A 17,368-nucleotide genomic window follows, 5' to 3' on the forward strand; every position below is an offset into this window, starting at 1 on the left:
CACAGCGAGAGTTTCTAATGTTTGTCTTCATTCTTCCAAACCCTATTGTGGCCTGCAAAGTCACCAGATCTCATCCCAATTGAGACTCTTTGGAACATTACAGGCAGGGCCCCCAAAAAAGCTCAGTATTTTAACACTCTAAAGCCAACTGGACAGAACTTCGCACAATATCCCTCAGGTTTTTGGAAAATATGTTCACAACTATTTCACAAGATTGTCTGTCCATACCAATTGCAATAAATCCATAGCCATTCCTGTTGCTAAAAATTAGTATAGTCAAAGGCCTTCATACCTCTGATTTAGTAATGCTTATTTTAATGATGGCTTGTTATGAAATCTTTTGTTATATATGTTCTGTGGCTTGTAATAAAGAGCTATTTTACACTGCAAATTGCTACCTACTACTATCATACACAACATAAAAATTGGTGCCAAAACCCAGGAAATTTTCCATAAGTGCTGGATTTTTTGAAAGTACTTCACACAGAAAGACCATGAGAGCTCACGGCAGTGAGTATCACGCCAGGCAACAAACTCTTCTGACAGCACACACCTGCATACACAAATATGCTTAACTGAATTGTCAAACTACACATTTTGCAGTGCCTTTTGTAACCACATCTGATTAAAATGTTACAGTCTATGCTATTATTGTAGCCACTTGGATGGCACTTAACAGATTGTCAGATCTTAACCTATGCCTGTAGGTTTCTTATGACTGATGCTGCCATCTGTTAGTTGTTCATTGAGCTGTAAACTACCTTGGCCCACTCAGACAACTGCAGCCAGTTCTTGATGTCTGACACAGAAAACATTGATATCAACAATCACTTACAACACTTGGAAAGAGTATGGGCAAGAGCAAGAGCTATTTGAACAAAGTACACAACTTCAATGATACAATCCCCCCCCCAATTGAGGAATTTTCTAAAGATCATTTACAGGAACTGTTGTGTATTGTATATACTAACAGACTATGATAACAAAATACACCATCTTCTTGATGACATCGATTATGCTACTGATGAATCCAAATGTGACAAATATATAGACACAGCCAAGCTTGTTGTTTGAAGCACATTACAGGGAGTAGAAGGGGAACTGATGAATTTCATGGATCATGCTACCATCAGTGATAAACAACCTGCTACAATTCTCACTTCTCTTGTTCTGCTGACTAATATTAGACTGCCCATACAAAATTTGAGACTTTTCTGTAGATGCCGAGTCTTGGGCTCATTTTTGGGAACAGATCTAGCAAACTATTGGTCAGGATCCCACAATATCCACCATTCATAAACAAACATTTTTGTGTGGCTGATTAGAGGGGGAGGCAAAGTATTTAGTTGTTGGTATCGCAGTGATCTCTAACATATGAAGAAACCAAGAGAATCATCACAATATGGTGCTAAAAATAGAATTATACAAGCTCACCTTTATTTGGAATCTATCAAACCCATGCACTTTCCAAATCCAGAATTGCTTAATTCAACATTTACCAATTGCAGCTACCACATCCAAGCTTTGTGTGTGCTTGGTGAAGAGGTAAATGCTTGTGAATATGTACTAGCACCAAAAATTCTCAAAACTTTTCCTGATGATATCTGTCAATGCGGGCTTATTTGTGTCAAGCAGACTGGTCTTTAAGAAGGGGATATAATTTAGTTGATGCAGTTTATAGGAATGGAAATGCAGTTTATAGGAACGGATATAGACACAGTGCTTGCGTCACAGAAGATCAGCAGTGAGAATAAAATGTTGACTTTCACACCCATGGTTGTAGTCTTTCATGTCCACGCTAATCAAAAACAACTTTTACCCAAGATCAATAAAAATTGTGGTCCATTTTGCATCTGCTGTGAAGAATGTTGTTACTGGGGCCAAGAAAGTAATAAAATTACTGATATCACTCAATAAAACAGAAACTGGCAAATACTAACAAATATATGAAGATGGTATCTGTTCTTTCGGACATATTCTAAAGAACAGACACCATCTTCATATAGTTAAGGCTAACCAGCCATTGACCTTCTTCTTTTGTGCTGGATGCACATGCATTGCCTGAACTCTTATGGGACTCGGTAAGATTGTCTGCTGCGAGTAATCAGTGTAGTGGGCAGGGGCACTACGAATGTTGTGTGTGGACATTAAGTTGGGAATGTGGGTCTCACAGGGAGCATGCAAGGGATAAATCCCTGTGCCCTTGGTGGCTTAGATGGATAGAGCATTTGCCATGTAAGCAAGAGATCCTGGGTTTGATTCCCGGTCGGGGCACACATTTTCAACTGTCCCCATTGATGTATATCAATGCCTGTCGACAGCTTAGGGTCTTGATTTAATTATAATTTAATACTAACAAATGTTTGCTGCACCTAAACAGGGGGCATAAAGTGTGAAATTGTAGGAAAAGGGTAGGGTACTTTATTTAACTGTAAAAATCCTCATCACAAATCAATATGTTTTGAAGATATGACATGTGAGCAGCACAGAGCAGTGTCACTTCAGCTAGTAAAATAGATGCAATCATGCAACCATCACATTCATGCAAACAGGTCATTTGTACATCATAGAACCAACAAGACTAAGTAAACTTATTCAATGTGTGCTAGACAATGGAAGCCAAACATCCTTCATTGTCATTGTTGTGGTCTTCAGTCGAGAGAGTCATTTGATGCAGATCTCCATGCTGCTCTGTCCTGTGCAAGCTTCTTCATCTCCGAGTAACTACTGCAACCTACATCCTTCTGAATCTGCTTAGTGTATTCATCTCTTGGTCTCCCTTTATGCTTTTTACCATCTGCACTTCCCTCCAATACTAAATTGGTGATCCCTTGATGCCTCAGAACATGTCCTACCAACCGATCCCTTCTTCTAGTCAAGTGCCACAAATTCCTCTTCTCCTCAATTCTATTCAGTACCTCCACATTAGTTATGTGATCTACCCATCTAATCTTCAGCATTCTTCCGTAGCTCCACATTTTGAAAGATTCTATTCTCTTCTTGTCTAAGCTATTTATTGTCCATGTTTCATTTCCATACATGGCTACACTCCATACAAATACTTCCAGAAAAGACTTCCAGGCACTTAAATCTATGCTTGATTTTAACAATTTTCTCTTCTTCAGAAATGCATTCTTTGCCATTGCCAGTCAACATTTTATATCCTCTTTACTTCAACCATCATCAGTTTATTTTGCTCCCCAAAAAGCAAAACTCATCTACTACCTTAAGTGTCTCATTTCCTAATCTAATTTGCTCAGCACCTCATTTTAATTCAATTATCCTCATTTTGCTTTTGTTGATGTTCAGCTAGTAAACAAACAATGGAAAAGCCAGGATGGACTGTAACAATACAAGAGAAGGAAAGGACCACCCTGTAGCTGAACACACTGCCAAACATTATACCCCCCATCTCAATGACTGCTTCACAGCCTGTGCCATTTGGACACCAACACTAGCGTTTCTCAATTGCGCAGGTGGGAATTTTCCCTGCAATACATCCTGTGTTCCTGTAACCCTCCAAGCCTCAACCTTCATTAGTCACTGTCATCACCCATCCAGCCCCCTCCCTGTTCCCATTCCAGCACTACACAGCCGTCATTTCACCGCCACACCCAGTCTTTTAATTTCTTTTATTTTTATTTTTCTCCTTTTGGCTACTTCTCCCCTTCCCCCTCCGCATCTTCTCTCCTACGCTCTGTCTAAACTGCAACACTCCCACCATACTACCCCTCCCCCTCCCCTCCCCACCCCAGCCTCCTCCTTACCCCCACCCAGTCACCACTCCCATCATGCACTGGTGCTGCTGCTTGCAGTGTAGTTTCAGCTCTTTAAGACTGCAGATGTGTATGCAAGTTGCGTTTGCGTGAGTGTGTGTGCGTGTGTGTATGTGTGTCTACTGCTGACAAAGGCCTTAATGGCTGAAAGCTATGATTGTGTGAATATTTTTACTGTGCCTAACACGGCTCAGCATCTCTGCTATATGGTGAGTAGCAACTTTCCTTCTCTTGTATTGTTCCACTAGTAAAATAGATGCAATTATGTAACCATCAAATCCTTGTAAACAGGCCAGGTGCACATCACAGAACCAATAAGACTAAGTAAACTTACTCAATCATCCTTCATAGCAAAGTTATTAATAGAAGATTTGAAACTGCCTGCCTTTAACCGGTGATGAATTAATGTTTGCGCAATGCCAAATGTATTCACAGTTGGAAATACGAACCACACCCATTGTACAATGGAATGATGACAATGAAAAATTGTGCCAGTCTGGGACTCTAACCCAGATTTTCCACTTTATGTATGCAGTTACCTTAACTGTTTCTGCTGTCCAAGCAGACTTCCATTGTCACCATCCATGTGTCATACCTATACTAGTACATCCCATTAATTTTATTCCCATTCAGGGGAAGCACCTCATTTCCAAGTTTCAGGCCCGGTATCAGCTGATAAATATGGAACTGCAGTGTCTGTGTTGTGAAGAAGCACAATGCAATGTTCCCTTGGACATGCATGCATCATACTGCTTCACAACACAGGCAATCAAACACAATGTGCACATGTTTGGTATAGAGGACCACAATGGCTTGCACACCCAGTAGAATTTTGCTTGTCTGGCGCTCCAAATGTGTGTCATGACCTCCCAGAAGAGAGAAAGAATATAAAATTTGATGGCACTCACTGTATCCCCCAGCCTCATAGACATTTCCAAATTCAGTTTCCACTGGAGACTAATTCATACAACCAGCTGGTCCTTTGCCACAAACATAAGATTCATCACAAAAATAAACATTCTTGAAAATTGACAGCAGTCAAACTTGGAAATGCGTGCACTTATTGTATCAAAATAGTCAAACACCAATGTTTCACATGGGAAATCTACACACTCTACATGGGAAGCTGATCCAACAAGACTGTAAAATTGCATGCTTTTGTCCATTCATTGAAGGTGGACTCCTTCATCTGGAAGGTAGATTACAGTTTTTAAACCCCTCTAATGAACAGCAACACCCAGTGCTCCTTGATGGGTCACATCACGTAACAAGAGCCCTCATTTTTCAAACACTTACTTATCTTCAAGCACATTTTGGTGTCTGAATTGTGTTATCCTAACTTCAATTTTTTTTTATATTTAAAGATCACCAAACCATTAAAAAGGCCCTGAATATATGTTTACCATGCCATATCATGAAGACTCCAAGCAGACAACAAATTGAAGCTCCCACCTCCAGATCGAATGAGACCATCCAAGCCTTTCCATGTGACTGGTGTAGACTTTGCAGCTACATCAAGATAGGCATGGCAATGGATAAGACCTATATAAGACTGTTCACTTGCTCAATAACACATGCGGTACATTTATAGATCTGCTCCAGTACGAATGCCGAGACATTTTTGATGGCTCAGGGTCATATATATAGGCCCAAGTTTCATGGTGCATTTCAATTTTGGATATGAAATCCAGATCTGAATGAAGATGATCCTTCAACTCCATGTAAACTGACACATATGATACCCCAAAGACATGATTCAACTTCATGTGTCAACAGGAAAGTACACAAATCAAACATCTGGATCATACAACTTTGTTCACATTGTGATAATTGTAACATTTTAGATATAGGCAATATTGATCAATCTTTCATTTTACTACACTTAAATTGCAAAGGGAAAAATTTTCTGTGTAATCAGGTTAACAGAATAATTGAGAAAAGATTCAAAATAAATAAATGAATGGGTTTAACAAATTGTACAGTCAAAAAGGATGCAGTCTCATTTTTAGAGAAAATTGTAAAAGTTTAGTTCCAGAATCACCTCAGAGTACAAATACTTCATTTAAAAAAACAGGTTCCTAATTGCTTAGAGGAGAAGCAAAACAAATGCAAATTACTTATGCTCTTGCAAGTCAGCATTCACAGTATTAGGCATAAATTACTAGATTTGGAACATTTTTGCAAGTTAAAAAATGTGATGTGCTATGTGTCTCAGAACATTGGCTTACAGAAAAATCAGTAGATTTTTTTCATACTTAATGAGTGCATCCTGTTAGCTATAATGTGCAGAAATGGGAGAAGAAATGGGGAAGGAGGGGCCTGGGGTAGGGGAGGGGGGGGGGGGGGTGTTGCGATATTTGCGAGATGATACACAAAATTTTCTACAATAGATATAAGCTCATACCACTATGAATTAAATAGAGAATTTAGTTGTACAAGACTGGTCATGCAGAATATCATAATTGTCAGTTTGTATAGATCTCCAAATGATGATGTTAATTTATTTTTTGAGAAATTTGGATAAATTAAGAGAAAAATTTTAAAACACAAAGCATATGTTGCAGAATGTGGCAATTTGAACTTAGAGTTGTCTGGCTTAGATGAGCCTAACTCAAAAACATTTTTAAACCTACTCAGATCATTAAATTTATATTGTACTACCAATAGCCCAACATGTGGGAAAGACTGTTTGGACAATATTAATTTCTCAATAGACCTATACACTTTTAGCATAGCAGATGAATGTTTTGCAGATCATGATCCAGTACAGTGCACATACCACAATACATGGTCAGATAATGATTACATGACTGCAAGTAAGAAGCCAAGCATGACATGGGTTAGAGGTTGGAAAGAGGAATTTATTAAGTTATATACAGACTGCCTTAGAAATGCAAATTGGGACTTTGTTTATGAATATGAGTAGATAAATCAACTCTTGAAACTCTCTTTAATATTTGTTTAAGACACATACTGATTTATGGTACTCTTGTTCATCACTGAAAAGAAGTGATTCTACGCCAAACAGAAAAGCTAAAAAGTTAAATGGTGCATTGATAACCTGGCTGGTTTCAGGAAAAAGATGCTTTCACTATACAAGATGTATAAAAGTAATTGATGACATTTCTTATAAAGCTTACTTGAAATGTAAAAAAATTGTAAAGCTCAACTTAAAACTTACCAAACAAGTTGCCTATGAAAATTATGTAGAAAAAGCTCTGAATAAAATCTAAGGCTGCCAGGGATATTATAAAACAATAACCCACTTCTACCCAAACTAAAGACGTCCTGTGTGAGCCAGAAGAGTGCAATAAATACTTTACTACCATAGTAAATGAATTAAGATCTAAAACTAACCAGTCAAACCCATCAGCAACTGATATACTTTCTGATCAGGTTCATAGAGAACATGAATTCCATTGATATCTTGTCATGCTGTTTCAATATTTTCTAACTCAAAAAGCTTTGACTGCTACTGGCTATCTAACTACAAACTAAAAAAAAAAACAATACACCTTATTTGCAAACCACTTGCTCTTATTGTGAATAAATGCTTAGAATTTGGAGTTTTCCCTGGACCAGCTCAAAGTTTCAAATGTTATACTTACATACAAAAAGTGGAAAAAGTATTTTCCCGGGAGCTGTAGGCCAGTGTCTATTGTTATAATGTTTTTCAAAATATTTGAAGGTATTTTCTACATACTGCTTTCCAACTACTTTGAGAAACATAATCTACTTTGTAGTAGACAGCATGGTTTTCGACAAGGAAGAAGTACCCATTCTGCAGTCCTTGAAATTATTAATCACACAATAAATGCATTTGAAAATAAGAATACAGTCTCTCTTGAGCTATTCAATTTGAGCAAGGCTTTTGACTGCATCCCCTTTGACACATACTAGCCACATTACAATATTATGGAATAAATAATATAGATTAGAAATAAATTAATTCTTATCTAAATCACTCGAGGCAATTTGTGTCAATTCAAAATAGGCATTTTTCCCTGAAGAAAGTCACATCTGGTCTGCCTCAAAGCTCTGTCCTTGGACTATTCTTCATCACTGTTGCAATTAATGATTTGCCACATTATGTTGGGCTTCACTCAGTTGTTTGCTGTGCAGACAACACAACTTTACTCACCACAGATCAAGATATGTTGAGGTTATACCAAAATTCACAGGACTCTCTCACCTTAACTCTAAACTGATTCTCATCTAATAAACTAATGTGCAATCCGAAAGTACTCAACACCTGTTGCTGGGATCAGCTGAAGACATAGAAAAAAAATATGTAAAACTGCGCGGAATACATATTGATTCCAAACTAAACTAACAACCCCATATTAACCATGTCTGCAGAAAGATATCAAGGATGTCCTACCTCATATGTAAAGTATCTAATCTAATGAGAAATGGATATCTTAGGACAGCTTATTTGTGACTTTTTCAATCTCACATATCTTATGGGCTGTTGTTAGGGAACACTCAAATCAAATCATTGATGTATTACTGATCCAGAAAAAGATGCTACGAATAATGTATAAGGTTTGTACAAGGGAACACTGCTGCCCTTTATTCATTAAGACAAAATTAATGAAAATGCTAAATCATTATATCTATGCATCATTGATGTACGTGAAAAACAACATAGCAGAGTTTGACACTAGAGAGAATGTACACTGTCATGACACCAGAAACAAGAAGTGTATTGACAATCCTAGGACTGGATGTCAAAAACAGGCAACTCTCACAAAGTGAACTATTTAATTTTTTTTTAAATAAACTGTCAAATTCTGAAATTAATACACCTTTCAACAATTTTAAAGGTAAGTTTTATAAATGATTAATAAACAATCCATTCTACAGTTTATGAGAATTCTTGGATATGAGTAGTGTAGAAACTGAATTTTAGGACTATGATTACAATCCTGTACAACAGGTTAATATTGAATAAATTATTTGTACATGCAATTGAACAGAAATTAATACAGATGTTGCGACTGTACATCAATGTTAAGCCCATTCCACAACATGTGGTCAATGGCTACTAAGGAATCTGAATCATGATTTCCTTCTGTTCATCAGTCAAAAGTCTGATAACAAATTTTGCACTCACTCATCTCATTTGCAAATTATCAGTTAAAATGCTTTGCACAGACCCATATGAGATGCATCAGGATGATGAGGAACAATATGTGTTTGAAAGATGAGGACTCTCATGAAATGATGTGACCTATCAAGGACTATTGGATTTCATGGCTCATTGGTGAGACTTGCAGACTGTAATCTACCTCCCAGATGAAGGAATCCATCTTCAGTCAATGGATGAAAGCATCTAAATTTAGACTAGCTGCTTCCTTTGTGTACTGCACCCCTGACCTGTCAAGGAGGTGACATGATTTCATTGTTATAGCATAAGCCAAGCCATACATCCTAATCACAACATGTATTTTAATTTGATCCTTTATATAATTTTAAATTACATATTGGTTAGTTGTGTGTAAGATGCAATGCATCTTAATAAAAATCAGTCCCACACAGATTGCCAATGCTGTTCATTGTGTTTACAATATGTTGATTTGACTGAGTTTATATGAGTTCAGAAGAGTTAAAAACATTCAAAGATAATAATTAAATTTGAACAGAATGTTGTTGCCTATATCAAATGACGCATTTGATTATGGGCTAATCTGATAGCAGATTTTGTCAAGGCAAAGTATTTTGAAAGTTACTGATACATTTATATCAGTGTTTCAGTTAGTTGAAACATTATCTTCTGGGTGCAACCAGTTACCTGAACTGAGGTATTTTAACCACTTTCTCTGATTGAGGTACCTCAGGTACTTCAAAAGACATTTTCAAAAATGAGTCGAAAAGGAACTCAAACAGTAGTCCCATAAAATGCTTGGTGGTTTCAGTTCATGGAAATTATTCCCAATAAAACCTATTATTCCAGAATGACATTTTCACTCTGCAGTGGAGTGTGCACAGATATGAAACTTCCTGGAAGATTAAAACTGTATGCCGGACCAAGACTCGAACTCATTACCTATTGCCTTTTGCGGGCAAGTGCTCAACCAACTGAGCTACCCATGTACGACTCATGACCTGTCCTCACAATTTTACTTCCACCAGTTTGAGCATCAGCCTGGCACACAATTTTAATCTGCCAAGAACTTTCAAAACCTATTACATCACTGTAAATTTAACATTGTTCTGACTTTCAAGATATAGTAATGTTAGGTATGATTTCTGAAATTGGAGTCACACAGTGAGAGCTGACAGACTACATTTAAGTAAAATGGCTTGTATGAAGGGAGAGGAATAATTTCAAGCAATTTTATGTCACAACCAAAAGTGTGTGGTATGTTACATCAGACCCAACTTTTATTACATGAAAATTTAGGTTGTGATGAACAAAGAGCTTTCTGCCTGAAGCAGTCAATCAGATGTAGTGTTCTTGCAATCTTATATTGTCAAAACAAGAGAAGATTATATCACAAATGGTGGAGATAGACTTCTACCAACGATCTGACCCATCCCCAGATGTAACTGAAAACTTCAGATAAAATCTCAACTGACTAATACATATGTTCCCCAATCATACACTTGTCAATAGTGAAGACTTTAATCATCCAAAAAAGTTTTGTAAGTTATGAAAAACACAATCTATCCTGAGAAACATTACTACATGCTTTCTCTGAAAGCTAATTAGAACAGATAGGTGATAGAAATATACTGAATCAAATGGCAACAACTAGACCTGACCTCTTTGAGGCTGTTTACATCAAAAATATGATCATGAGGCAGTTGTAGCAACAACTGTCTTATTCCACAGAATTTATAGCTGCATTAGCTCCCCTTACCATGCCAGTAATTTGAAGAAAGTGCAAGTTACACACATGCACAAAAGTGATCCAATCTCAAAGACATCCATCTGTTGTAGAATCTTAGAACTTATTCTGAGCTCAAATGCAATGATGTATCACAAACAGACTGAGCTCCTCTATGCCAACCAGCACATATTCTGAAAATAATGATCATGTAAATTCAACTTGAACTTTTCTCATAAAACATTCTAAAAGGCATGGACAAGGCATTCAGGTAGATGCAGTGTTTCTTGATTTCCAACAAACATATTCCTGAGTGGTATCACAAAGCATAATAATGAAAGTATGATCCTATGGACTATAAAATTAAATTTCTGGTTGAAATTTTAAAAAATGGAGACCACCTTCATGGCCAAGATTACTAACACATGCTTGTGCAATGGCACATGACATGTGGGGGAGGGGGGAGGGGGAGCCAGTTTCAATCCTGGTGGTGGAATAAATTTTCACTACCAGTATTTACAGTACTTAGTAGGCATGGGGAGGAGAGATGGTGGCATAAAGTTCCTGACCACCAGACTTTGCGTCAATATCCTGGCTTAAATATCAAACATCTTAACAGTGTCTCATGAAGTGAGGGCACATGACACTGTTGATGGTGATCCATCCATCATGTGGGGGACATTAAGCTTGGTGGTCCCCTTGGTGCTATTCCAGAGGAGTAGGCTATGTGCCAGCACTGGGTTTCAGCCTCACCCTTCTCTCATCGTCATCATCATCACATCACACTGCACTTCACACACACACACACACACACACACACACACACACACACACACATGCAATGTTACAAATGTTGTAGTGAAACATGTTGTAAGTGACTTTTAAAAAAAGTAAATCAAGAAATGGGAAGTTCAGGATGGATTAAAAACAATATGAAAAGGTTAGTTTGCTACTCACCACATAGAGGTGGCTTTGAGTACCATAAAGGCATAGTGAAAAGAATACTAGAAGTATTTGCACTTTTGGATAAACTCCTTCCTTAGAGGTAGAATTCTCAGACAGTCACAGAGCAAAACTGACACATACATTGGTTACTGTCTCTGACTGCTAGGGCTCAACTGCAGCTGTATCTGATATGAACAGCAATCTGCTTGGGTCGGAGGGTGGGTGTAACAAGGAGACATGGGCCAGGAACAGAGAGGAGAGGAGCAGAGATAGCAGAGAAGGGGTGTAGGAGGATGCTAATACTGCCTATGGGAATGTGCAGGGAGATAGTTGGGACAGAATACGTGCTAGGTGCAGTGTTAGGAGGCTGTGATGGCCAGAAGGATGGGGGTGCAGGTGGGGGTGGAGGGGTTGGCAGAAGTAAAGAAGAGAAAAGAACATGCAGGTGCATTGGCATGACAGAAGTCATGTATGTGGTGTGGGTGGGAGCAGGGAAGGGGATAATCAGGTGGCAGACAGGGAGTAGGGAAGGTTGAGGCAAGGGGGATTATGGAAATGAAGGAGAGATATACTGTAGGAAGAGTTCCCACTTTTGCAGTTCAGGAAAGTTGGTGTTAGCTGAAGAAGCAAGATAACAGTCATTAAAGGGAAGCACGCTGTGTTGGGTGGTGGTATATTCAGCAACTGAGATGTCTAGCCGTCTCTTGGATACATTATGGCAGTGGCCATTCATGTGGATGGACAGCTTGTTAGCACTCATGCCCACAAAGAATGCTGCACAGTGGTTGCAGTTAGGTTTGTAGAACACATGGCTGCTTTCACAGTGACCCTACCTCTGATGGGGAGGATATGTCAGTATTAGAACTGGAGGTGGTGGTGGTGGTGGTGGTGGTGGCGGTTGTGGGTATGTGGTGTACGGCAGGTGAATGGTGAAACACGGCATGGGAGATCTGTTTCTGGACAAGGTGACCTCAGTGAGGCCCGTGATATATTTGGAGAGGGGCTGCTCATCACTACATATGCAGTGACCACTGGCAGCTAGGCAGTATGGGAGGGATTTCTCAGGGTTTAATGGATGGAAGCTCTCGAAGTGAAGGAATTGTTGCTGGTTGGCAGGGTTGTTGTGGACAGAGGTACTGATGTTGCCATCCTTGAGGTGGAGGCTGACATTAAGAAAGGTGGCTTGTTGGGCTGAGAAGGGCCAGCATGTGCAATTAGTCTAATCTTGTCTTACCAATCCTTATGGGAGCGATACGTAAAGGGATGAAGAATAGCTCTAGATTCTTCACTTAATACTGTTTCTTGAAACTTTGTAAGTAGGCTTTTGCAGGATAATTGGTGTCTATCTTCATGAGCTTGCCAATTCAGGTTTTTCAGCATTTCTGTGGTGTTCTCCTGTTAGTGAAACAAACCTGTGACCACTTGTACTGCCCTTCATTACATACATTTAACAACCTCTGTGAGTCCTATTTGGTATGGATCCAACATAATTGAGCAATAATCTAAGAAGTTACTTGTAACCAGTCTCTTTTGTAGACTCATACATATTCTCAGTATCTTACCAACGAAGCAATGTCTGCCGCATGCCTTATACTACAACTGAAACTATGTAATAATTCCATTACACATACCTTCATGTTTTTATACTGAGGCATTTGTGTGATTTGACTAATATTGACTATTATTTTAACTAAACTACAGTACCTAGCTTTGTTGTACCTGGGACTCTATTATTAACACTGTTTGACACTTAATTACTATGAACACACATATGCTAACATCTCTACAGCTGCAGATGCACTACAACTAAACTTCTATAGCAGCTTTTTAATCACCAAGATATAAAATTTAGGGATGCTTGCAAGCTTAAGCAATCTTCCCATCATTAGCATACTAACCTAAGTGAGCACCTTCTGTAACCGAGTGTGAAAATTCCTGAAACTGGCATAACATAACAAATTAAATTTGAGACATAAGAAATGGTTAGTTACTACAGTTCCAAAATATTAGTCACAACTGTGAATAATGTAGACATCCATTGCATAAGATATTGAACCATTACCTTTTGCTGAAACAAGAAAATTTGTGCCCTAATGGTCTCAAACTCGGATTTCTCATGTATTGCCAGTGGTTGCCTTAACCATCTCAGCTACCTGTGTACATTTCCAGACCAATCCATACCTCCATATGCCACAGTTTGGATCAGTCTTGGAAGTGAGCATGAATAGCTGATAGTTAAGGTGACTGTTTGCAATAAGAAGGAAATCCAGTTTTGAGTTCTGGTCTGCCACAATTTCCATGTGTCTCCAGTAGGTATTGTTCCAATTCCTAATGCAGCCAATGTCAAAGTTACCTGCAATTGTGAGTAAAATTTTGGAATTTAACACGTTGTCAACAATGTCTCTTTCTTGAGACATGCAAGCACTGTAAAAATAAAAAAAATAAAAAAATAATTTTTAAAAATTACTACGGTTCCTCCCTCAGTAATATATGATGCAGTCTTGGTGTTCCTTCATCCATTATTGAAAAAATGATATTCATTTTACATCCCTAAAGGTTCTCCTTCATGGTGACTGTAATTATGGAACCCAATGAAGGAAAATAAACAGCAATCTGAAACACTTTTTGTGCTATATGAGGAGGCTTTTGTTCACCACTGGAAAAAGTGTGTAACAAAGGAAAGTAAAAAATAATGTTACCATTTTTCACCAAAATATTCCGGCATTGAAGAATAAAGTAGATGAGCTCCTGGTTTGTTTCGATGACATTGGATCTGATAGTGTAATAGGTATACAATGCCTGTCTGAGCATCACATTGTGTCTGATATGGAAAAGGTAAATGTCAGTGGTTATTAACTAGCTGCACATATGAGTAGAGAGAATAAGGTGAGAGGAGGAGTTGCCATATATGTCAAATGTTATCACTACATAAAAAGTGTAGATACAAAAAAGTTTTGTCTAGAGCAACATATAGAAGCATGTTCCTGTCAACTTCAACTGAAGGAGGGCTCTTTTATAATTGTAACAGTATATAGGTCCCCTTCAGGAAACTTTCATTTATTCCTGGAAAACTTGGATGCCTTGTTGTGCTATCTGTCAGATAGGGGAAAGAAAATTATTATTTGTGGGAACTTCAATGTTGATTCATTGAAAGAGGGTAATAGGAAGAATGACCTGGAAGTCTTGCTCGGTTCTTTCAATTTGACATCTGTCATTAATTTTCCTACTCGGGTAGTAAAGGACAGTAGCACATGGATAGATAACACTTTTATAGACCAAAATAAGTTTAAAAACATAAATTCTTGTCCTGTTGAGAATGGCCTTTCTGATCATGGTGCTCAGCTAGTTACAGTATATGACATAGCTCCATTCAGTAATTCAAAACTACCCTCCAAAGTTGTGCATTCAATTAATGACTCAACAATTAGAAATTTCATAGAAAATCTTCAGCAGTTACACAGGGATGAGGTGTACAAGGAACTTGATGCCAATTTAAAATATAACTTATTTCATGATACACTTGTAAGAGTATTTGGAAACTGTTTCCCCAAGAAAGTAGTTAAATCTAATTTTAAGAAACCAGATCTGACAGTCTGACAGATAGCCATATAGCATTTTAAAAAGGAAATTAAAAGAATTTCTGAATGGCAACTCCTTCTACTCATTAAATGAATTTTTGGATATAGTAATTGGGTAATTTACCCAACCCCCCCCCCCCCCCACACACACACACACACAAAATGTAATGTAATATCTTGTATAGACACCTTTTATTAACCTGACACGTTCCACGTCATTATGAAGTGTTGTATTGATGATCTATGAAACAAGTACTAATCTAATCTTGTTCTGACTATGCACTAAAGTTTTATTATGCACCATAACTCTAATTTTATGTACAGTGATAATCACCATCTCTATCATTTATATCTTCTGACAAAACTAATAAGAGAAACAATAAAAATAAAAGTACAGAAATAATATTAATAAAAATTAATAGTAAATGAAGAAATAACAGAAAAATATAAGAAATACTGCCCTGGAGCAGCACATGTTTCAGTTAAATAATGAAATTTGTATGATGCCACTGCTTTGAAAATGTAAATGGAATGAAATAGGAAAGTAACCTCCTCTATATAGACTGAATGTGGAAACTTTCCCAAACGTAAAATGTGCCTTCATCCATATCAATGAAATGAAAGAAAATGGAAAACAGCAGTAATATCTGCAAGGAAATTTTTATTTTTAATATGTTGCCATCTGTACCAATGTAACACACTAGTGCAGTGTAAGACTGTTATTCATGAGACCAATAAAGGTCAAAATTCATGTCGTTCTCACTAACTTTTTTCTTTTTTTCCAGGTCAGCCTCCACATCATATATCCAATAGATTTTCCACCTATTAATTCATCAGATTTTAATGAAGGGCTTAGAAAACTTATTCCAAAAACTTGCAGTTTTAACCATCAGCAAGTACTTGACAAAATGCTACAGAAGCGACCTCAGAATATGTTTTTATGGCGTGAAAAGCTGCCATACCCTCAAAATATATTGCGAAACATTGCTAGAAAAACTTGTCTAAACCAGTATTTTGTGTGCCCTGATATAGATATGATACCAACATCAAAAGTTGTATGTGATAAACTGAACAAGTTTCTTGAAAATCCACAACAAAAAAGTTGTCTCAAATGTGCTTATGTAATTCCTGTATATGAGATATCTTCAAATGTTACAAGAATTCCCTATAACAAAACAGAATTGACTAAGATGGTAAAACAAAGAAATGCAAGAGTCTTCCACTCAAATGTCTTCTGGCGAAACCAGTGGTTATCAAACTTATCTTACTGGGAAAATCAAAAGGAAAGTTCAAAAATATCAGTATCATATGATGCTGGTAAATATTCTTTTTGGTATGAACCTATTTATGTTGCACAAACATCAGCACCTCTCTATGATGAAAGATTTATAGGTTATGGCCTTACAAGAAATACACAGGTATGTAACCGAAACATGGTTGGTTCTTTACTATTCTGTCATATTGGCTCTGCACATTAAATCTGATTTCATTCCTTTTCCTACAGATTTATGAAATGTATTTAGATGGATGGAGTTTTAAGATTTTAAATAACATCTTTTTAGTACATTGGGGATTCCAAAATCGGAGCAGTCAGAGTGCATTGAGAAAGAAACAAGCATTCGATAATTTTGCTGTTTTCAAGGACTTCCTTAGAGAAAAGTCAGTGAAATATGACAAGGATCCATTGAACCTATTGCAGATGTATGAGAAAATGAATGTAAGAATAAAACTACAAAATCTTAATGTAACAGAATCTGAAAATTTTATTCTTACTTAAATTTCTGGTCATGTTTAGTAACTTTCTGTGGCAAAATAACTTATCTTAATAATAAACTGTGATAATTTACATTACTCTTGATCTTCTTATTGTAATGGAAGAAGAAAATGTGCCAATTCATAAGAAAAAATATTAGTGCTAATGAGTGCATGTGACAAAAGAGAGTGAAATAGTTAAGTGGATTTAAACATATTCTGCAATTGCAATGTACATAATGCAATACAGTCTGTTCATAGTAATCCATAATGAAAGCTCATGTATAGTTTGTGATACTGTACAAGCAATGTCCACAATGGTAATACCAATTGAAGCAGGCACTATGCATACTGGCCAACATCAGATGACTTTGAATTCTGTATTTCAGTCTTGTAACTTCTTTGTAATGAGAGATATGTAACACATCATGCGGGGCTGCCAACCATGTGATCTGCACAATAACACCATCAGTCCTGCTGTCTC

General features: G+C 37.4%; 1 protein-coding gene across 1 annotated transcript; it reads left to right on the forward strand.

The window, feature by feature from the left end:
• The first annotated feature begins 3,836 nt into the window (after positions 1 to 3,836).
• LOC126120663 (beta-1,4-glucuronyltransferase 1-like) lies at positions 3,837 to 16,909 on the forward strand. Its single transcript, XM_049915079.1, has 3 exons — positions 3,837 to 3,985; positions 15,918 to 16,550; positions 16,637 to 16,909. The coding sequence occupies exons 1-3, from the start codon at positions 3,917 to 3,919 to the stop codon at positions 16,907 to 16,909; spliced, it is 975 nt and encodes a 324-aa protein (XP_049771036.1). The 5' UTR covers positions 3,837 to 3,916.
• The last annotated feature ends 459 nt before the right edge of the window (positions 16,910 to 17,368 follow it).

This window comes from Schistocerca cancellata, chromosome 1 (assembly GCF_023864275.1).
Source record: "Schistocerca cancellata isolate TAMUIC-IGC-003103 chromosome 1, iqSchCanc2.1, whole genome shotgun sequence".
Lineage (NCBI taxonomy): Eukaryota > Metazoa > Arthropoda > Insecta > Orthoptera > Acrididae > Schistocerca > Schistocerca cancellata.

Bases quoted from the DNA above. Each gene is read 5' to 3' on its own strand.
- LOC126120663 (XM_049915079.1), top strand. From the start codon at position 3,917: ATGGCTGAAAGCTATGATTGTGTGAATATTTTTACTGTGCCTAACACG. The intron at 3,986-15,917 runs GTGAGTAGCAAC...CTTTTTTTCCAG, and splicing joins CTCAGCATCTCTGCTATATG to GTCAGCCTCCACATCATATA. The intron at 16,551-16,636 runs GTATGTAACCGA...CTTTTCCTACAG, and splicing joins GCCTTACAAGAAATACACAG to ATTTATGAAATGTATTTAGA.